The 23,506-nt window shown below is 43.4% G+C and overlaps 1 protein-coding gene across 1 annotated transcript; it reads left to right on the top strand.

The window, feature by feature from the left end:
* Positions 1–4,032: 4,032 nt before the first annotated feature.
* On the top strand, positions 4,033–14,143 carry S100a10 (S100 calcium binding protein A10). The gene is made up of 3 exons (XM_063253591.1): positions 4,033–4,189; positions 11,364–11,516; positions 13,738–14,143. The coding sequence occupies exons 2-3, from the start codon at positions 11,385–11,387 to the stop codon at positions 13,894–13,896; spliced, it is 291 nt and encodes a 96-aa protein (XP_063109661.1). The 5' UTR covers positions 4,033–4,189; positions 11,364–11,384; the 3' UTR covers positions 13,897–14,143.
* Positions 14,144–23,506: the final 9,363 nt, after the last annotated feature.

The raw sequence follows: 23,506 nt of genomic DNA, 5'->3' as shown, positions 1-23,506 counted from the left end.
ATGCTTTAAACCCACCCAGATCCTGTAAGGAAAAGCCTACGGACAACCAAGAAAAGAGTTCCTTTATTGTTCTAATGTGAGGCAGGTAATGTGCCTCACTCTGGGCACCAGTGATGACCGTCCTTGCTCCGAAAGGGGCTAGGTTCCTGCTCTGACAACTGGGGAGGTCCAGGGGAACCTGCAATGTCCTGTCCACAGACATTATCATCTCCTCAGAGGAATTCTGGGTAATCTTAGATGTAGTGGGTGGGCCAATTCAATTGCTTGTTGATACTCATTCTGTTTTGATTTCCTTCTCTAGAAAACTTTCCTCTAAGTCTATAGTCATAATTTGGGCTGTAAGTACTCATGCTCAGAGATTCTTTACTCCTGCTCTGACCTGTCACTTTGAAGGTCAACTGTAATTCTAATAGTCACACAATGTCCTACTCCCTTTCTAGGAAGAGATTTATTAAAATTGGGTTCAACTCTCAAATTCTGCTAAACCCAAACGGATTCTACTTGCTGGTGACTATATCAGGTCTCCCTGATCAAATTAACCAATAAGTAAATCCTGCTGCATGGTACAAGGGAGTATACCTAGCAGGGCAAATTCAGCTATGCCAATAATGATAACACTAAAAGACCCCAGCCAATTTCCTAACTGAAAGCAGTATCCAATCAAGGAAAAAGTAGGTGAAGGCCTCCAACCTCTCATAAACAGATCAAGTATGGCCCTCTGAAACTTTGTCAGTCCCCCTTTTTATATTCTCATTTTTCTTGTAATTAAGCCACCAGGAGAATACAGGATGATACAAGACCTCTACCTAATTAATTTTTAATCCATCCTCTAGTAGCAAATCCATATATAAGTCTCTTTCAACTTCCAGGTGATACTAATTGGTTCTCAGCCTTAGATTTAAAAGACGCATTCTTTTCCATCCCCTTACATTTAAATTCCAGTTTCTGTTTGCCTTTAAATGGGAAAATCCTATTTCAAGAGAAAAATAATATACTTGGACAGTTCCCCCACAGATGCGTAGAGACAGTCCTCACCTTTTTGCTCGAGTACTGCAGAAAGACTTGAGGAACCTAAAGCTAAAGCAAGGAACCATCTTACACTATGTAGATGATATTCTATTTTGCAGCCCAACTCAGGAATTATCTAACTGTAACACTGTACAGACTCTACTTTCTGGTTAAGAAGGGATATTTAAAGTCTCCAAAGAGAATGCACACATATCTCTCCCAAAAAGTTCAATATCTGGGATATATTCTTATATCTGGAAAATGAAGCTATCTAGGGACTAGATCTAGGCTATCTGTGATCTTGGGCCTACTGCCACCAAACAATTTCATCCCTTTCTGGGAATGGCAGGCTTTTGTAGGATCTGGCTACTTAATTTTGGACTAATGGAAATGCCTTTCTATGAGGCAATAAAAGGCCCCACAGCTTTGCCCCTAGAACAGACAAAAAAAAATGTCTTCTGAGAATTAAAGCATGCCTTTACTCAGGATCCAACACTGAGAATACTTGACTAAATCTTCATGTACCAGAAAAGGGAATAATTACTTTGGGGGTCTTGACCCAAAGGCTAGGACAAGAATCTCACCCAGTGGCACACTTTTTGAAGAAATTAGATGGAGTGGCTGCTGGATGGCCACACTGCCTGAAAGCTATACTAACAGAAGAAGCTACAAAATCAACTTTGAGACAGACACTAAAATTCTAATTTCTCATTAAGTCAAAGCTATTCTGGAAATAAAAAGTTACTTGTGGTTAACAGAAATGGCAGCCCAATTATCAGACTATTCTCTTAGATACTCTTGAGGATTTTATTAAAACTTGCACTTCTTTGATGCCTGCAGACCCAAAGTTTAGCCACTTTTGTGAACAACTGCCTCCTAGATCTATGTAAGTAGGCAGAACATCAGTGGCCTGCCCTTCCAAGATCTTCATGGGGTATTGTTCACAAATAAAAAGTCTCTATATCCAAGTAGCAGCCCCCCCCAAAACAAATTACTCCTATGAACCTCTTGAAGACTTGAAATTTTTCTTCAAAAAGCAAAGTTCTAGGGCTGCTACAGATAAATAAACCAGACCTTGCTAAAGCGATGAGTCTCGGACTATTGATAATTTATATGACATATCTCTCTAACATGCATTCTTCTCTACAATAAGCATGGAAGGCTGACCTGCTCTTCACATCGGAACTAATAGTAAAGTTTCTTTCTCTTGTCAAACAGGCAATTAGAGAGTCACAAACTCTTTTCTCATTATGTGACAGATTTTTCTTCCCTTAACACAGCCTTTGAGCCACAATATCCCAAGGCAGTTGGAAAGCACATAAACCCTAGAAGGTAGGGACTACAGCCCCTACTGGCTTGAAGCAGCTACAGAAAACAGAGACCTCCACTCTTTAAACACTCTATATTGTCTCCATAGGTTAAGTTATATAAGACATAGGGCATGGCAAAGCTGGCGGAGGAAAATGAGCAAAACCTGTCAATCACAAGATCCCTCCTATGTAAAACCTGCAAACTTGCATAAGATGTCCATAGCATAAAAAGGACCAGCCATCACTAAGAGCCACTATGCTGCATGAGTTTGCAGAGTAGCCCGTACTGTGTTTCTCACACATAGCATGTATTTTTACTTTTGCTTTTACACTCTTTTTTCTTTGTTTGGCCCAAGCAGCTCTACAGAGCTGGTTTCTTCCATACCCATTTACCCCACACTTTTCATATACATTTTTTGCACAGTTATTGGCTTGTCTCGTCCAATTCTTTGTTGGAGGCAAAAAAAAGCCTGGAATAGTTTTGACTGGTGAGCCTTTTTTTTTTTTTTTTTTTTTTTTTTTTTTTTTTTTTTTTTTTTTTGCGAGCCATTTCTAAAGGAACTATCTACCCTCTAAGAGTCTCATTCTAAATCCAGTTGTGTCTTCCCCTTGCAAAGGGAATTCCTGACTGGTGACCAAACTGGAGCTGGGAGGTATATGAGATCTTGAAGAACCGCCCTCTTGAGTAGTCAGTGCCAAGGTTGCAGGGATCTAGGGGAAATGAGAGCTGAACAAAATTGGCTTTTGCTGACAGCCAAGATTAGTCACTCGGTGGCACTAGGATTCCCCGACTCTGCTCATTCCTTTGGGATCACTCACCACCCCTTCCAGGACCTCTCCTGGGAATACAAGAAAATCCCAGGTCTTGAGACTGGCTCTTATCCACCCACAGCTGCTAGTAAGTTGCCCTTAACCCTAAACTACAATGGGGTAGGCAGGCGGGGTGGGGGGGGGGGGACACGGGACAGGCATTTAAATCGACAGCTAGGTAGGGCTGAGGGTTTAGCTCAGTGGCATAAGTACCTGCCTTGCAAGCAGGCAGTCATGAGTTCGATCCCCGGTACCGATAAAAAAGAAAAAGACAAAAAAAAAAAAAAAAAAACGACAACTAGGAAAAACTTAGGTTTTCCCTAAATTTGTTCCAGAAATTTCTCCAAATGGCTTTCAGCACCAGGCACATGCACTGCAGCGCCAAAAGAGAGAGAGACTTGGAAACTTTCAGTGTTCACATTTTTAACCACAAATAAAAACGAATCACTTGTCCAGGTACAGCCACACACAGGAAGGGTAAATCCTTCGTGCTACATAGGGATTGTGACGTCCCAAACAACTTCCTCTCCCCTCGCCCTGCGGGCAGAACTGCAGAGATGAGCTTCTCGGTGAGATGCCCGGATCAGAGAACAACCAAGTGTGGGTTCCTGCTAGGGCGACGGGCTCCACGTGTCCTCCTCCCTCATTATCTAGAAAAGGATTCCTAGACCTGTGTGTTTCCCAAGGGCCGCGGGCCTCTGGCTCTGGGCCAGCCGGCCCCACCCGCGGGCTGGCCGGATTCTTGGAGTTCCATAATCACCCACTTTCGGAAACCCGAACCCAGAGGAAGGGCACGGCCCGGGTGGGTGTGGGTGTCCCGAGCTAGCGGAGCCTTCCCGGGAGGCAAGTTCAGCGGGCTGTCCCTGCACCGGGGAGGTCGGAGGGAGGTTGGGCGACGAGCTGGCAGGGCGTGTGCAGGGGGCAGGACAGGGCGGGTCCGCCGCCAGCAGGCTCCTCCCGCCCCAGCGCGCCCCGCCGCCCCACGTACAAAGGCGCGCAGCCCGCGGAGAGCGCCCCACCGCGATCCGCCGGCCACCGCTCCGCAGCGCCGCAGCGCCCAGGTGAGTGCGCTCGGTGCGGCCGGGAGCGCCGCGCCGGAGTCCCCAGACTCGCAGTGAGCCCCGAGGACTGGCCGTCAGGTGCGCCAGGCGGGCACCAAGAGGTGCCCCTGGCCTCGCGGTTGGGGAGCGGCCTTAGGCAGATCCGTGGGGCCGCGCAGCGGCCACACCCTGCCGGGGCGAGCGGCGCCTTCTCGGGCCCGCAGGGCTGGTGGAGGCGGCACCACCCTTCCCGGCTGGACTCGGCGTCGGTGTCTCCGGACGGCTGACCTCCCTTCCGTTTGCGTTCTTTGCTCCTGCCTTCCACCCCTGGCTTTCCGCTTTGCGCCTGGGCTCCCCTCTCGCCCCTACCCAGGGCGGTGTGTTTCCTTAGTGTTTCCATCACAGGCCGATCTCGGTGCAGATGTGCTCGTGCCTCCCAGCCCTTCCGGAGTCTCGCAGTTTTCAGGAGGGTTTGGAGGACTGGGTGGCTTGGCAGCTGGAGGATTCCGGTCTTACAGGATACTTCTCAGCCCTGCGCCTTACTAAACACGTTTGTCGGCCAGGTAGAAGAGAAGGGTCTTATCGTCGAGTTAGGGAGGTCTGTTTCTTTATGAGACGTTGCTGGGGCCGGGCGGGGGAGAACTACGTGCTGTGGTTTCTCTACTGAAAGCTCTCTTCTTGCTATCTGAAGTAAGTAAAACCAGAAAGAGATGAGGAAGACCAGATGTGCCATGAATCTTCCAGTCCCAGAAAGTTTTGGTCCCTTGCAGAGGAGTAGACGTATAGGCCGTGTGTACCTGGTTCACAGCTTGACCTTGGCCAACAGAATGGCGTTCCCTCCAGCCCTGATTCCTGCCCTCTCCAGTCTCCAACATGCTCTACCTAACTACTCCAAGAACTCTGCCTTGCTGGGTAGGATGGGGAGAAAAACAGAGCAGCTATAGGCCAGCAGAGCAAGAGAGCTGAGCCAGATTCTGGAATGCATTAAACCCACTCCCGTTGGTCCCCCACCCTTTTCCCTCCCAGGGAGAGCTGCGGGGTGGGGTTAGCACGAAGGGCTCCAGGATTCTCCGGTTGATCTGAGGCCTGTGACTCAGCTTCGTGAGACCATGTGGGTGTGGCCCTGCTGGTTGCAGATACTCTGGACAGTATGCTCTCTGAAGGAAAAAAAGAACTGTGCCATCTTAGAGGGCATTTTCCAAGAGGAAATGAGTCATACGAGGACAGGGTGCCAATGTGAAAGAGCTGTGTCTTGACTGAACTGTGGCGAGAATAGTAATTAGATTGGCAGGGCCGTGGCAAAACCGCTGCTGGGTTATCGGCCAGGCTATCAGCCCTGTGCTGCCTGGCAGCCAGCCTCAGCTTTACTTGAGAAATAGCTTTTCCCATTAAGAGGTCTGCAGTTGATGCAGAGTTTTTTCCCCCTGAAGCTTGGGTTTCAGCCTCCAGGAGTGGATTTTTATGTCTTTGTACTTCAGGTGAGACCAGGTCCATGGAACCATCCTGTTGATGATCTTTGCCTCCAGTGTGTTTCAGCAAACTGCAAAAGATAACTCCAGGAGTTGGGGCAGGAATAAGTTCTTGTAACTCGTTTGAAATTTCCTCAGCCGTCCACAGATTCCTATATGGTTCTATTTAATCATCACTTCTAAATGGTATTTTGGTTTTTGACAGCCTGAAGGTGGTTTTTCACAGGGGTCCTAGATCCAGCATTTGGAGGTCCTCATTGAAGTTCTTCAAGTTTTCTAGATCTGTTGGGCACAGAGCTATTGTTTGGACTCAACTGCTGGCTTTTCCTGAATTCATCAGATGAGCCCTTGGCCTCCTGTTTTTGGCCCCTGGCCAGCCTCTGCAGCCACCCAGTGTAAACGGGCCTGGGACTGGGTGGGGCTGAGGTTGAGTGCCTTTTCTTTCTACTAACTGCTCAAAAAATGTGACTTTTTGAACACTACACACTTAATATGCCCTTGAACAACACAATTCTGTCTTCTAAAGCATAATGGTAAGGGAAACAATTAAGTTCTTTCAGGATTATACTGTGTAAACTAGTGTTCAGAGTACTGAGAAAGCTGGACTAAAACTTTAGGATCTTTCGTGAGCTTCTCATTTTTCCAGGACTTAACAATTTAAGAACTTCACATCAAAGCAAAAAGAATTTACTTACTTTTAACAACTTTCAGTTCTTCCTATTGTTCCACTAAACAACTCCCACTTACCCATGAAAGGATCTAATAGAAATTGTCCTGATAGTTATCAGTGACTCTGAGGAATTATGGATGTGTTTGTTTGAGTTTAATGTTTCAGAGTTCTTCCTATTGAATTGCATCTGGAATTTTCATTTGCTGACCATTTCTTTAGTAGGCAAGTTTTATTTGGTGAGAAAGGCATCCTGGATAGAGATCTATTGTCGCCACTCATTTTTCTTAATTCCCTTTAGGGATCAAATTCAAAAATGTCTTCTGGGTTTAATTTCAATCAAAGAAATTTTTTTCATTTTCCAAATGCCCCAAAACAGGAGGAAAATAACTTCAGATATATTTTATATAACTAATGTTTGTTTTTATTGACACATTGCCAGTCAGTTTCTGGGTGGCTTTAAGAAAACTAGGTTACGGACATGATACAGATGAGCAAAGTAACTCGGGCCTTCCACCCTTAGAAGAGTCCTCTTGAAAATTATGGCCTCTGCTGGGCAGAGGTCCAGAGCAAACATTTGGACTTGTTCAGAAGCAGACACTTCTGTAAGGGAGATGCCTTCCTTGCTCTCCTGGGATGACCATAGTCACATTATTACTGACCATTTCATTTTTACTGGTATATTCAGTGGGCTCCATGAGGGCTGGGCACTGGCTACAGAGAGACTGTGCCTGAGGAGCTTACAGTCTATTGAGCAAAGAACTGGAACCACAAATAACTAGAATTGAGGGAGGACATACTTTAAAATAATATTCCACTAGCTGGTGGCAAGCATCAAGGAGAGAGAATAAATCTCTAACACCATCACTGGAGCATGCAAACTAGAAAATGGGGTTCATGTCACATTAACTAAATGTGTAGAGTCCAGGATCTTTATCTATAGAAAAAGACTGCAGAGAGAGATCACATTTCTGAGCCTTTGCTCTTACTACTGCCCAAGCAGACATCAGAATAAAATGATTCACTAGGTGTAGTGTCGCAAGTCTATGATCCCAACACTTGGGAGGAGGAGGAAGCAGGAGGATCTCTTTAAGTTTGAGGCCAGTCTGGGCCACATAAGCACTTTGTACACAGTCAGTCTGCACCACATAGTGAGATCCTGTTTTTTAAAAAAGGAAAAAATAAAATGATTCAATAAAAGGTAAATGGGACTGGGTGTGGTGGTGCACTCACAAAGCTGAGGCAGGAGGATTGCCCTGAGTTCAAGACACAGATCCTTTATCAAAAAAACTTTAAAAAAAAACAGTGAGTTAGTGCCTCCCTTGGAGCTCAGCAGTGAGCTGGCAGAGCTAGAAAAACACAAAGCAGAAGGTGGGATGAATGAAAACACAAGAAAACTGCCAGAGTCAGAAGTCCAGTTAGAGTTTAACCAGACCTGTTTAACAAGACACGTATTTTTCTTTTTTGCTTCTGGAATGTGCTCTGCTCTGTACTCTGCTGTTCCATTCATAGACAGATCCTATTGAGGCCCCTGTCCAGGTCCTTCTCAGTTCTCATCTCGTGCTGCTGAGCTCTGAGCTACAAGGGTTTTTGGCCTCTTTAGGTAATCACACCTTCATCTCAGTTCCAGACAGGCAAGTGTTTGATTCATTCATTTACTTACGCAACAAGCAATTATTTAGTGGTCTGTGGATAAAAGATTCACAGTTCTTGACTAAGAACTTAGTGAACAGTTGAATACAATTAAGTGTTTCAAGTTCAGGACTAGGTTGTTGGGGAGTCTGAAAAGATGCTGCTGCCTCTCGGCCAGTCCTAGGGGCCTCCTGCCAGGGTGCACCTACCCAGGAATAAGGCCCGCTCGTGCCGCACCTGAGGAACTCAGGCTTTAGTAACCGGTGTAATCATCATTGCAGTCACCTCCCACCCCAAGAGGGGAGAGAGCTCCGGGCTGACTCCTGAGTCCTGCTACCCAGGCAGAAGGACTGTGAGATTCATCCGGCCTAAAGAACAGTGTTAAATTAAGCAAGCATTCTCCCCCTTTACTTCATGTTACTTTAAAGCCTTTACGGCTCCTTCAGAACAGTTCCTGACTGGTCCTGTGGTCAGTGCCCCCTGAGGCATAAGTTACCCAAGTGATGGGAGGCATCTGACTTTCAGTTCTGTTTTTTGTGGCACAGGGAGTTAAATCCATGGTCTTCACTCTGAGCTAAACCGCCAGACATTTTTCTTCTTTTTAAATTTTGAATTTTGAGACAGGCTTTTGCTAAGTCTCTTAAGTAGCCCACGCTGGACTCAAACTTGGGGTCCTCTTGCCTCGGCCTCCCCTGCATTCTTGTTGCAGAAGATCTAGGAGATGTGCAGGGAGTCTGCTGGCCACAGTAGTCCCCGCCCAGAGCTGGCGGCAGGGTTGTGAGTGGACAGAGACAGCTTCAGAGAGGAAAGCTCCATCACTTCATAGCCAGTGTGGACCAAGAAGTGTTGACCAAAGAAGGGCTGATCCGAATGACCTCCGACCTGACCTCATTCTCTTGAAAAATATATTAAGTATGGACAAGATTTCCTCAGCTTACAGCTTATAGGTCTTGGGGGAAAACATCTGCCTGTTGGCTGGGGATTTAGCTTAGTGGCATAAACACCTACCTGCCTGGCAAGCTCGAGGTCCAGAGTTTGATCCTAGGGGTGTAGGGAGAATCTGCCTATTTTCCTATTTTAGGGATCCTTATCCTGTTGCATTCCCTTCTGTGGCTTTGCAGTGTGCCCTCCTGCTGCCTTGTGAAGAAAATAAGCTAAGTGTCCTGCTCATTTCTATTACCTGTATCCTTTGGGGAATCGGTCAGTAAGTGCTCTGTAGCTCTGAGCTTAGGTACAGATTTGTTTGGTTTTGGTTTCTTGTTTTCTTTTTTTTTTTTTTTTTTTTTTTTTTTCTTTTTCTCGGTCTTTTTGAGGCAGGGTTTCACTATGCAGTTCCTTGGCCTTGGACTCACTTTGTATCTCAGGCTGACCTCGAACTCACAGTGACCCTCTTGCCTCAGCCTCTCAAATGCTGGGATTAGAGGCATGCACCACCACACCTGCATGGCATAGATATTTTTAAACCTCAGTTGTGTCTGACTTGTTTCCTGAGTTATTTAAGTACTGAGGCAAACAACAACAAAAGTACCGAGACAAGAGCTGGTGTTCTTCCCATATAATTTACTCACTGCAGTTTTCTAAAATTGCTAGACTTCCAGACCAACCCAGGTGAGGCAGATTTACTCCTAAGCCCACTGCCATGGAAACCCATGCAGTGGGGAGCCAGTCCAGACTGTGTAGGAAGAGGAGGAAATGGGTGTGGTCCCCCTGCAATTTGTCGCACAGTGGACCTTGAAGTGTGCGTTTTATTGCTGCCTGCTAGCTAGAGAACAGCCTTCCAAATGGACAGTGCCAGTTTCTGGCTTGTAGCATTCTTTAAAGTCACAGTCTTTAGTATGCTGGTTCTTGCACCTTCCTGGAGTTTCAGGGTAGAAGTTACAGCTCTTACATATAACTGGCATTCACTATCTTCACTTTTTCCTCTGTAAAAGACAGCATGTAGTATCTGGGTTGAACAGGCATCTCTCAGCAGGGGAACCAGACTGAGGCTTATCTTCAGTTCCTCTTGGTGTCTTCAGCAGGGAAAGCTCCCAGCCTCTCCTACCTGTGCTCACGGCCTGTTGTGATTTTTTACAGGAATATATTACACTCTCCAAACAAGTTCACCTGTTGCCTATCCAGTGTAGATTTTATATGATGTTAGAAAAAATGTTCTGTTCTGGCCAGAGTGTGCCTTGTTAGGCTCGAAAGCACTGGGCTGCTGTTAAGTATCAGGACCTGGGTCTTGATGAAACCTGTGCCCCCAACTTCATTCCACCTGAATGCAGCAATCTGACGTGTTTCTTTTCCTCTCCTGAACGCTGAATGATGAAAAGCTCTTGTTTACCCACCACACCCTAGACTGGGAACGGTTCTTTTATTTCATGCTGCCAAAGCATGTCAGGACCTTAAAGGAATCAACATACTATTACTTACTTCTCCAGTGAAGTCAGTAGTAAACTTTGGGAAACTTGCAGTGAGGTAGAGCTGCTGTATTTTACCACCAGAGATGCAAATACCTTATAGCAAGTTTAGAACAGTAGTAAAATATAAATAACCAGCAGACAAACCAGCCTGCAAGCAGATTTGTAAATCCCCGAATCAGACTAAACCAGGTTACTGAGTTAAGCTTGGAAGGTTGACATTTTCATAATAATTAGGCTTCTCTATGTGGGATTTCAGCGAAATTTGAGTCCCTTCTGTCATTACCAAGAGAAATGAAAAAATATCTGTCCTTTCAATAGGTGCTTTGTCAGTTAAAAAGAGGTACATTAATCTTGCTTTTACAAATGAGTATAAATTTATATTTTTTGGTGCTAGGGATCAAACTCATGATGCTGCACTTGCCGGGCAGGCGCTTACACCACTGCGCTAAATCCCCAGCCCCAAGATTATATTCTTCTTTAGGTGATTTATGTAGAATTAGCTGGCAACCACAAAAATCTCTCCTTCATATCACTGATTCCTGAGTGCCTATTTCCATCATTGAGAGGTCCAAAAGTGGACTTGAACTGGCCCTTGGATTCACTGAATTTTATAGCTGGAAAAGCCTAGTGACTCTCTAACACTTGTCTTCAAAATATTGACAGAACATGTGATTTAAAAGCTAAGTGTATGCCAGGCATGGTGGCGTATGCCTGTAATTCCAGCACTCGAGAGACTGAGAGAGGAGGATTGTTGCGAGTTCAAGACCTCCTAGGTTATAAAATAAGCTCAAGGTTAGCCTGAACTGCACAGTGAGACCCTGTCTCAAAAAGACCAAAAGAATAAAATAAAATAAAAGCTAAGCGTAGGCCAGGTGCGGTGTCCCACACCTGTAATCCCAGCATTCAGGAGGCTGAGGCAGGAGGATCCCTTCAAGTTCAAGGCCAGCCTGAACTGCATAGCAAGATGTCTCAAAAAGAGAAGAAAAATAAATATGCTAAGCATAAACCCTTTTTGTTTACAGGCTTCAACACATCCCACCAAAATGCCTTCCCAGATGGAACACGCCATGGAAACCATGATGTTTACGTTTCACAAATTTGCTGGAGACAAATGCTACTTAACCAAGGAAGACTTGAGATTACTCATGGAAAAGGAGTTCCCTGGATTTTTGGAAGTAGGTGTTAACATAGAAATCAGTACTTTCTTTCCCTTGCTTTTCCCTCCCTTCTTCCCTGTGAAGATCACTACAGAAAAAGGTTTTCATTCCCTATTTATTAAACAATATTGAGCATCCAATATGTGTGAGATAGTATAGGTACACAAAGTAAAGTAGACACAGCCCCTGCCCTCAAAGAGCTTACAGTCTGCAGATGAAATTAGACACAACCACTACACAAAGTTGCAGGACATTGTTTTTTGGAGCATTCCGTCTGGAGTTACTTGCATCCATTGCAATAATGTGAGTTAAAGAAGGTTTTTTGGAAGAGTAAACAATGGTAAGCCTAGTGTAGAAGGTGCCACAAGGTGATCACATTCTGCTTTTCCAACTCTGATCCATACAAGAATGGTATCAGTCTTCAGCTGAACAAAAGCCAAGTGTTGTTTCAGAAATAACCACTTTCCACATTGAAACTGCTATAGAACACAGGAGCACAGTCGAGTTCATGGCTCACCTTTAACTGAGCAGCCCCTGAAGATGAAGAAGATGGCCCAAAGCCCAGATACATCACTCAGGACACATTAGACCACGAGGCACAGTTGTCCTTTGATTTTGGAGATACTCAAGAGGTGGTTGTTGAATTTAATGTGCAACTGAGGCAAAGCATTGCTTGACACAGTGGCACATAGAGGTGAAAGCTAGTCATTCCTTGCCACAGTTGTAGTCACTTGCATTCTAGGTGTTGAATAATGCATGAGCCCCAGTACCCACCCCCACTCACAAAAAAGCACAAAGTCAGCATGTGCTCATTCCAAGCCCTGGTATCACATGGACAAAGGTATTCTCATTGCCAAATACTTGCTAGTCATATTGTTACATAAACTAGAAGCCAGAATAAACATAAGGCACCGATCCTTGGAGTGCCGATTATAGCAGGGTCAATTATTCTAGGCACAGGGTAATTCTAGACATGCTGACACTAACTACATTAACACCATTTTGCTTCTAAAGTTGACCCCCGGGGCTGGGGATTTAGCTCAGCGGCATAAGCACCTGCCTTGCAAGCAGGCAGTCGTGAGTTCGGTCCTTGGTACCGATAAAAATGAAAAAGACACAAAAAAAAAAAATTTAAAAAAAATAAAGTTGACCCCGTATGTCATCCAAATTTCACCCATACTAACCAGAGCCAGGAGGCTGGAGGTGAGGCCAGAATTAGCTCCACAGAGCAGGTTTGAGTTCATTGCTTAGAGTAGAAGTTTTCGGTATGTTGGAAAGTCAGCTGCTTTACCGTGGCTTTACCATAGGGGATTTACAAGTGCATCCAGCACGCTCACTACACTTGTATCACCAGATTTATCAGTACTTGGTCTGAGCCTGATAATAACCTCTAAGAAGCTGTATTCCCTTCTCTGGTCAACAGCATAGACCTTGCAGGAGTAATCACACTTTTATTCTTCTGACCAGCATCACTGATAAAGAAATGACCAGACCAGTCTTCCTGAAAGCAAAGGGGATGTTACCTGTCCATCACTGCCTTACACATTAATCCTCGGCATTGGTGGGTTATGACCCCATCACGTTTTCTTTGACATTGGTCTGATGTAGAGCATCCAGGGAAGAGTGTAGGGTAGCTGTAGCTCAGTGATAAAGAGTTAGCCCAGTATGCACAAGACTCTGGGATCTAACCCAGCACTGCAAAAGGGGAAAAAATGGAGTAGAATCTATAGATGGCACTGCATTCACTGTTGATATAGCAGAGCACACGAAACTGCAACTTACACAAGGTCATATGGCCACTATGTCAGGACATCACATTAGCTTGGCCTCCCTATAAAGGAGAAAAGCGAGCCTTCTGTCCATTATCTCAAATTTAAAATACCCCATGGTATCCTTAGAACCTCCTTAAAATAGATAGAAATGAAATTTACTCCCAAATAATCTCATGAGATCTTTTCCTAAGTAGTTTCCTTTTAAAGGATTTGACCATGTTATCAAGAATAAGCAGAAGTTTGAATTACAAAATGGTGAGTATAGGGTAGTCCTTAGGCAGATTCTAAATATGAAGTTACTAAGATACCCTAAATAAAAACAAAAATATTTAGGTGACCTACAAAGGTCACTTAAGACCTAAGGGGAGATTTCAGATCATTAGGAGATCGTACACTGTTGTCAGTACAAATCAGATACACTTGTTGTAGCAACCATTGACTAATACTTCTTTGTTCTTCACCACCAGAATCAGAAAGACCCTCTGGCTGTGGACAAAATCATGAAGGACCTGGACCAGTGCCGAGACGGCAAAGTGGGCTTTCAGAGCTTCTTTTCACTAATTGCAGGCCTCACCATTGCGTGCAATGATTATTTCGTGGTACACATGAAGAAATGCAAGAAGTAGGCAGACATGAACATTTACTCCTGTCCTGATGACAGTTCTCCCAAAAGGCCACCTAAGGCATCTGCCCCTCAGTTTACCCTTCTATAAAAATTTCATGAGCAGATCAGGACCCTTACAAAATGTACAAATAGCATTGAGCTCGCACTGGACAAGCAGAGAATGGAAAGCTAATTAAATGCTAACTAAGCTTTTGATTTTTATATTTTTGCATCCTTTTACCCTCAATAAAGTTTTTTTTAGTTCCAAATTTGGGATAGCATATGCGCTGCTGCTTCCTGGTTTTGGTTCATGAAGAATCTGTTTCCCCTTGAGAAGCCAGCACAGAGCAGAGCAACTTCCACAGGACCTGCAAGCGAGAAAGCGCTCTCCTTTTGAGCTTAGAGTTCCACTTCTCTAACTGCTCTTTCTTTGTAACTGTATGTAAAGGACCAAAATTCAAAGCACTTGAGAAGGAAGGCTATAGTGGAATATATTGTAGTTTATAATTACTGAGCTCAATTTTACCCAGTTAAACCAGCCTCTTTCTAGCCCATGCCCTAGAGGCCTGAGATGTCTGAATGCATTTTTCCTAACAAAGTGGGACCTACAAAAATCCCATAGGAAAACCAAAGGAGGAGGAGATGTAGTATGGTACCTCAATAATTATCTGTTGAGTCAACTCCGAAATACCAGGATAGGCTGGGCATGGCTTACACACAAGGTATGGCTTTTTTGGCTAAGCTAGTGATACTGAAATCTTCAAATACAGCAAAATGTTTCTGCCAGCCCTTTTCTATACCTATTACAAGCTTCAGTGTATTTACATTATATGACTTACGCTTATTATTTAACAATACCCCTTTCTTTTTTTTTTTTTTTTTTTTTTTCCTTTTTATCGGTACCAGGGATCGAACTCACAACTGCCTGCTTTAAAGGCAAGCGCTTATACCACTGAGCTAAATCCCCAGCCCCAAAAATACCCCTTTCATGGAGAGGTAATCACAAAAGCCATGAATTGACCCTTTAAATTGCTCCAGTTAGCTAAGTCAACAAAGATGGAGACATTTTTATGATTGGGCACATCAATATAATTGCAGGGGAAAAAAGCTTTTACATAACTTTTAAGAAAAACATCATGTGGGGCTGGGGATTTAGCTCAGCAGCATAAGCGCCTGCCTTGTAAGCAGGCAGTCGTGAGTTCAATCCCCGGTACTGATAAAAATGAAAAAGACAAAAAAAAAAAAAAAGAAAAACATCATGTAAAGTCATCTATCATTGCTAGGAAAAACATATAAAATGAACAAAATAGTTCATGTCTAGCTCCACACAAAAGGAATTCATAATATAGTCAAGCATAAAATGAAACCATTTCATTTTGTCTCAATCAGCAAATGAACAGTTAAAGCATTGCTTTGAGGCTGGGCATGATGGCATATGCTCAAAAGGCTGAAGCAGGAAGACTGAAAGTTTGAAGCCACTCTGGGTGTCTTAGCAATACTTTGTCTCAAAATAAAAGCACAACTTGGTCCCATATCCAGACCTCAAGTTTTAACATCACATCAAACCTGTAACTACTAGGGAGTCTGCGAAGTAATATGGTCCAGCCTCAAACCAGGACTTACATGCTGCTTCATCCTACCTGTACAGTGGTGATTCTTAATTCTAAGAGAAGTCTAACTTGTAGATTAAACCACTGAGGAAAGGGGACCTGAAACATAACCTTTTTTGATAGCCAAAGAATAGATAAATCAATTGGCCCACCATAAAAGGCAAGTCATTCCTTGTCCGTGACAAAGTACCCGTCCAGACTTACCATTTTGGTTTCCTGCTTCCCTGGGAAACCTGTATTTACTGGGAATGGTGAGGATTAGTGGTCAGTTCACAAATGGGCAGATATAACCATAACAGGGAGATAATGAGCTCAGATACCCTAACCCACAAAACTTAACACTCTAAGCCTGTTTATTTGAAAACAACAATCCCTGAAGAGGATCTAGGGGTGTAGGGGAAAGAAGTCTCAACTCATGTTCACAGGGTGTAGATTTAGGGAAACTCTGAAACTGTTATTCCCAGCAGATCACCCCAAGTCCTGGCACCCTGAAAGGTGCCCATTGCCAGGGAATCATTTGAGTCACTACCAGGGATGGGTGTGTGTGTTGGGAGAGGAGTGCAACACCTTCCTTACTTCAACCCGGTTGCTCAAAGCCTGTTGTCAAGAGCTAGGACAATGAAAATAAAAGTGGTATGTGTGGTCTGAAATCCTACATGGCTCTGTGCCAACAAGAGCACAAGGTTTTCCCACAATCTGACCCGCTGAAACAGCTGTCTCGGCCTTGAAGCTGCAGCCTAATGGCTCCCAGAGGGCAAAGCTGCAATCATGCCAACAGCCACTAAGAGGAACCATCTGGAAAATTCCACTGATTCTACTACATAGCTGAGCTGTAAAACCTGATCCCGCCCCTCTCCACACCCAGTAGTGGAAAAAGAACAGAAAGCAGTTCACAAAGTTCATTTCAAACATGCTGCAGAGTGGACCCTGCAAAACAGCTCATTTTCCCTTCTGACCCTGATTCCCAACTCTGTGAATTAATACTGTTGTCTCTAACCCATCTCTCATTGAGACTGAAGACAAATCTATAACTTCTCTCTCAATTTAACCAATTTGAAAGTGATTGTGTGAATGCCTGCTGTAGGTCTTAACCCCAGAGAGACAGTTAAGATAGTTGTAGACAGAAATTCACTCATTTGGCAAATATTAAGAGCTGCCTTGTGAGCAACACCAGGTAAAGTCCTGTTGTTTCAGAGAAGCAGATGGCCACAGTGTCTGCTCAAGAGGCTGAAAGTTACCAGATAAAGCTGATGAAAGGTTAAATAACGGAGTTAACACAGTGAAAGGCACAACCCGTGTCCTTTCCTGTTGATAAGAATATGATCTGTGCAGTCTTTTGGGAAGGTGAAAGTTGGCGTTATGTACAGGATCCTTTGATGTGCTTACTTTGAACCGAGTTTTTTGGGGTTTTTTTGGTCTTTTTCCTTTTTATCGGTACCGGGGATCGAACTCATGACTGCCTGCTTGCAAGGCAGGCACTTATGCCGTTGAGCTAAATCCCCAGCCCCTGAACCGAGTATTTTTATTTCTAGGAACTTAAACTAATCAAGGACACTTACAAAATTCATCTACAAAGATATTTAATGCAGCATGATTCAGAATAGCTACAACCTAAATAAAACCTCAAACCTCAATAATAAAGGTATATTTAAATAGTTTAGTATGGATATAGACAGGATACTTGACAGCAGGAAAACCATATAGATGGAGAAACACCTCCATAAAGTAGACTGCAAAATTGGTATACAGTGTGATTTCATTTTGTTTTGTTTCATTTAATTTTGTTTTTAGGTAGAGTCTCACTGTGTAGTTCAGGCTAGTCTCAAACTCACTGCCTCAGCCACCTGATTTTTGGGATTACATGTGTGCACCACCATATTCAGTTCTTTTTAACATACACATGCACTTGCGATGTTCATAGCAAGTGGAGGAGGGAAAGTAACTTAGCTGTTAGTTCCCAGGATAGGAGCTCCTGCTATGAGGGATGATCGTTGTCTCCAGAAAGATGTTTATCATTGTGTTAACTTTCCCTAACTCATTGCTATGGTATCTAAATTTCTAAAATGATTTTGTTTTTCAATTAACAAAACAAAAACTTTTAGGTATTTTGAAAATCTATATACTTACTGGGGGTCTATCTATCATGAGTCAGGGTCTGTACAAAATATTTAACTCTGTTCTACCTCTTTATTCCTAACAGTAACCCTTTAAAGGTATCAAAATACCCATTTTACAGTTGACAAAACTAAGATTTAAGCAGCTCACTCAAAGCCCACAACACCTAGGGTGCCAAGATTTGAACCTAGATATCGTTTCTTTCCATCTATTCTCCAGCTGTATTAAAGTACTAGGAAAATTATTGCATTACATTTTCAAGAGTAAACTATCATTATGGGTTGTATAACATTAATCAGAGAAAATAAGAGGTAAGATATTGTTTGGTTTTTCAATATTAGAATACATTGGGATAACAGCTAATATTCACCGAGGGGGTTTTTGGGGTTTTTGTTTTTTGCCTTTTTATCGGTACTAGGGATTGAACTCACGATTGCCTGCTTACAAGGCAGGTGCTTATGCCGCTGAGCTAAATCCCCAGCCCCTATTCACTGAGTTCTTACATTTCAGGGTCTGTGCTGTTGCTTTGCAAGTACAAACTCCTTTGCTCCTTCTAACAGCAATGAAGCAGTTACTTGTATTAGCCCCAATGTACAAATGACCTGACCAAAATGCAGAACTAATAAGGGGCACAGGCATGACTTGGATCCAGACTAAGGTTTTAGCTACTTTGGTGCCTTCTGGACATAATAATAACGGGAGCAAAGGAATTTGCAGGACCCAAGTATACAAGTATACGAGAGACTATGTCAGTCCAACGTGGCTACATTAGGGGAGTGCGTTCACATTAAAAGTGTGTGTCGGTGAGATAAGAAAAGCAGGAGGTGTTACATAAATGGTAAATGGTAACGATTAAAGAATATGTGAGACATAACACCAAGGTTCTCAATGAAAAACTCTATGTGAAGCAGGAGCGGTACCTGAGTGTAAACCGTAAATCTGCTTTTCAATGACCCATCTGCTTCCTTTCTGCACTCAAATTCTAATCACATTCCAAGTACAAAACAGAAAGCAAGTTGCAAATCATATTTATCTCTCTGAGACACTCTGAGAACAGAAAAGGAAGATAACACCAAATTTAATGAAGACAAAAATCACCCAGAGAGTCTTGGTGACAAAGATCCAATCTATAGAACCCTTGTTCATCTAGTTTTCTATCATGAATCCAGCATATCTGTAAAATGGTGTGTTCATTCGGATTGTAACTGCTGAATTGTTTTTAAATGCATGAATCTGGACAAAGTCTGGAAGAAGCTAGAAAAGTGAAATGGGTTGTGCTATCAATGTTTCGTTTAATACTGTTACATCACACTTTTAATCAGGAAGAAACCCATTTTCGCTTGCTGTCTGGACACAGAACTTGGTCTGCTCAGGGTAAGATTCTACTCAAAGCCGCTAGCAGGTGAAACACCCATGCAGGTCACCGGTTCCTGCAGAGGCTCTGGTGCCTCCCTTCAGCCTCCTTTAAGGGTGTCTCTATCAGTAGGGCCTAGGAGCGTAGGAGCACTTAGCCTGGAGCCTGTTTTATAAAGAGCAGGCAGATGATTCAGTGTAAGTCTCTGCAGGGAAGACGCTGCTCTGTCCTACCCTATGCCAGGATGCCAGGGTAGGTCAGTACACTGGCTTCCTGGCGTTCTAAAAAATTTATAGACATTGCCAAGTGTGGTGGTATATGCTTGTGATCCCAGCCTCAGAAGGCTAAGGCTGAGGCAAGAGGATCACCATGAGTTCTAGGCCAGCCTGGACTATGCAGTGAGACTCTGCCTCAAACAAACAAAACAACAACAACAACAACAAAACAAAAAGTACGAAAAATTCAAAGCATCGTATCTCTGGCTTCCTTAGGTGGGGTGCTGGGTGAGGGGCAAAGACAGTTTACTGAAGTCACGGAATAAAGAAGGAACACTTTTCTAAAGCTCCTCTTTACCTGGTGATGTCATTTTAAATTCTTGTAATCCACAAACGAGCCCCCAAACTAAAGTTCAAAATATGAGGCAAAAACATATTTTAAAAAGCAGCGCTGATTTATTTTATCCTGGGCCCAGCAAAACAGTGCAGTTGGAGATTGCAAAAGCTGTGTGTTCTCCTCTATAATCGCCACCTTTAAGTACCTATCACAGTTTACAAATTAAGGGGGTATGGGTGTGGATCAAGAAATCTGCTAATGAGGAACACCTTTGTTTTCCTTAGCAGAGGGTAGAGATCTAGCAGTAATTAATAATCTTTGTCAGTTTATTCTAACACCAGATCTGTTATTTGTAGAGGGCAACAATAGTTAACATATCAATTAGATAAGATTTTTAGGTATTTACAACTCTTTACAGAGGATTGATTAACATATCAATTAGGTCACCCAGAGGAAAAGAAAAACACATACAGAACAGTAAGCCACATTACAGGTATTTTGGTATAATACAAATACAATGAAGCTCTTTTTGCTAGTTACAACAAAATAGCTATACATTAAAACAGAGCTCTTACATAAAACACAGGGCTCCAAAGGAAAAGGCCGCCTCTAGAGTATTCCTGTAGGCTGCACTCCAAGGCCTGCTTCCTCCCTCCCCAATCCAGCAGACACACCCTGGCAAGTACTTCACTTTGTTCAGGAGGGAGATGTGCTGGTCCACAGCCTCCTGCATGAACAGCAAGCGCTCTGTCACTGAAATATAACCCAGACCAGGTGTCCACTTTCCTCTGCCAGGAAAACACTTTGCAGCCAGCCAGGCTCACTTCATGCCATACAAACAGCCACACTTGCCACACTTCCAGCACGCCACGATGGCGTGCTGGCCTCTTCACTCTGCTCAGCTCATATCCTCCCAGCTTTTGACCCCTTCATTTCTATTCTTAAAGTATGTATGCCTCTACTTCATCATTCAGGCTTGAATTTATTCCTACTTTGTACGCATGTGTGCGCACATGCTTTACTAGGGATTAGACCTAGAGTCTTTGCATTGAACTACAGACCCATCTCTTTTCTAATTTTTATTTTGAAACAAGGTTTTGCTAAGTTAATAAGTTGCTCAAACTCGCTATCCTCCTGCCTCAGCCTCCCAGACGCTGAACCACCCCTCCCACTTCCTGCTTAACATGCTAACCATCTTGACTTCCCTACTTGACACAGATCCCCCAATCTGTGTTTGCTCAATCACCCCAAGAACTCTAAATCTTCCACATCCTAGCTTCCTGGGGAGAAGACTCCCAACTGCCATTCTCTGGTCACTGTAACTTGTAAAACGAGTTACAGTCAACCACGTAAAGGAGAGAATTTTGACACATGCTATAACATAGATACATCTACAGGACATTATGCTGAGTGGAACAATCCAGTCATAAAAAGACAAACACTGCATGGCTGCACTTATAAAAGCACCTAGAATAGCCAGATTTAGTGACAGAAAGAATGGTGGCAAGCAGGAGCTGAGGGCTGGGTAGAATGAAGAGTTGTTTTCTTCTATTCATTGTCTTTTTTTTTTTTTTTTTTTTTTTTGCCAGTACCGGGGATTGAACTCACGACTGCCTGCTTGCAAGGCAGGCACTTATGCCGCTGAGCTAAATCCCCAGCCCAAGGAGTTGTTTTCTAATGGGTACAAAGAGTCAGCTCTGCAGATGACTGCACAGCAATGTGAATGTCCTCAAAGCTACCAAACTGTACACTTAAAATGGTTATAATATTAAATTTTGTGTGATGTGTATTTTTAAAAAGTTTTTAAAATGTAAAAGAACTTAGTGACTAATAAAGTAGATTAAAAATAGAAATATGAGATATACCTTAAAGTCTATACAGGCTTGGCCACTAGCTTTGGGTGTTGGGGTGGCAAACTTCCAAAGGACTCCTATAATGACTGGTAATGAATGAGCCACTATATGCAAGAATTCGTCCAAACCAACTCCTCACTTTGATGTGGAATTAGCTCATAGACTATGTCTTCCCTCACAGATCTCAACACACACCTGCTGGGCAATATGTGTGATACTGGCAACTCCTATGGCCTCCACCTACACTTTGTGGACTCCTTGTCCCTGCTTCGCTGGCTTCTAAACCCTCATCTGATCCTGGCACTGTCTTCTCTGCACTCAATGACCACACACAGGGGAGAAGCCAAAGAAGATGCTTGCACAGAGGGGGAACAAAATATACATTGATAGCACTGAGGAAGCCTGGAGGAAGGACCAGCTAGTACTTAGGGAGGATGCATGAGAAGCTGTTTGTGTGGTAGTCACGTGTTGAGGTTTCAGAGTTGAGCTGATCAGTGCTCTTATCTTTCCTATGATGCTCTTTAGAAAATGCTATAAGAATAGGTAACTAGCTGGGGATTTAGCTTAGCATTCAAGCACTTGCCTCATAAGCACAAGGTTTTAAGTTTGATCCCCAGTACCAAAAAAAAGAGTAACATCTATTGCCCATTTTTTATGAGCCAGGCATTCTAACTGAGCTCTTGACATGCTTTTTCTCATTTAATCATCACAGTGATTCTGAGTTCAATGCTGTCATTGTCCCCACATTCTCAATGAAGAAACTGAGAATACAGAATTAATCTCTCAAAGGCTACATTAACTTTTAAGTGGTACAGCTATGATTCATGCCCAGGTCTGACCTCAAATTCTATGCCTTCATACTAACTATTGATTAGTATGAAGCCAAAAATTCAGATTTGTTTTCTCCTCTCTGGATACCTCTGGCCCTTACCTGAGAAGTAATAGCCTAATCATTCAAGAGGCCAGATTCAAGCTAGACTTTCCAGTTCAAATTCTGACTTTGCTACTTGCAGGCTATATGAACAAGTCACTCAGGCTATTTTGTGCCACTTTTCTTCTCTGAACACAGAGATAACAGTAGAACCTGCCTCACAGGGTTGCACAATTAAGTCATCATACTTGTAAACGCCTAGAACAATGGTTGGCCCTTTATAACCATCACTAGGATTAGTCCTGCAACCTTTTCAGAGTTCAAGTTTAAGAGGTTGAAAAAAGAAAAACAAAATCTTGGGAAGCACATTTTATGCCAGGATACAACAAAGCCTCATAAATCACCCTCCAACCAGCAGGTCCCTTCCCCTCCCAAAACCTCCATAGAACAATGTTTTGCTTAAAAAGCAAGAGCTTTTGAGTCTGGAGGAAAAAACTTGCCGTACAACCATCTGCTGTGGCCTTGGACAAGTTACTTGACCTCTTTGATCATTCACTTTTCTCCTTTGTACACAGACACAAGAGTATCCACAGGCAAGATTATTGGGAGAAGTAAAAGAGATAATCACATAAGATATGTCTTTTGGCGCTTTACCAGCACAAAAGCAAGAACAAGGATATTTCTTCTAGCTAAGTCTAGCTCAGGAAGAAGACAGACCTTTGCTTTTGAGTTGGCCAAACAGTAATGAAGAGTGGCCTCTTGCTAGCTCACTACCAAATAGCACTGTCCATTTGTTCCAATAGAAGCTCCCTTCATTCTGGCTTCTCGAGTTATGAAACAAGGATGCACTAAATTTCAGTCATTTTTAGGGCACTTCCTGTGGAGAACTTAACCTCTTAAAATATCGCAGGTAAATGGAGCACTATAGTTGAGACTCAAAGCAAGCATTGACCTTAGGTCAGATTTAGATGCTCTGTGTGACTTTGGGCAAGTTACCTAACTTTTCTGGACTTCCACTGCATCACTTGCAAATTAGAAGGAACACGCCCAGAGAGTTTTAGAAGGACTAAATGATATAATATAAAACCCACATTCATCCCTTCCTGCTTTCCTCCTATGAAAGGCTAGAGGCCCTATCTCTCCTCTGAGACCTATTCCATCCCCTGGGCTCTGGCTCTCACCTCCTCCCTGCCTTCAGGATTTCCTTCTGTCAATCATCTGTCCTTTTCTGTATCTTCTTTCCATTGCTCCCTCCACTCAGTCAGTTCCACTCATCA

This window comes from Cavia porcellus, unplaced genomic scaffold, assembly GCF_034190915.1.
Source record: "Cavia porcellus strain 051 isolate PalLab524CR breed Dunkin Hartley unplaced genomic scaffold, mCavPor4.1 scaffold_1, whole genome shotgun sequence".
Lineage (NCBI taxonomy): Eukaryota > Metazoa > Chordata > Mammalia > Rodentia > Caviidae > Cavia > Cavia porcellus.
The sequence above is the reverse complement of the archived record's forward strand: the minus strand, read 5'-3'. Positions and strand labels throughout refer to the sequence as shown.

Excerpts from the sequence above, each read along its gene's own strand:
- S100a10 (XM_063253591.1), top strand. The coding sequence starts at position 11,385 with ATGCCTTCCCAGATGGAACACGCCATGGAAACCATGATGTTTACGTTT. Across the intron at positions 11,517-13,737 it reads AGTTCCCTGGATTTTTGGAA|AATCAGAAAGACCCTCTGGC; the intron begins GTAGGTGTTAAC and ends CTTCACCACCAG.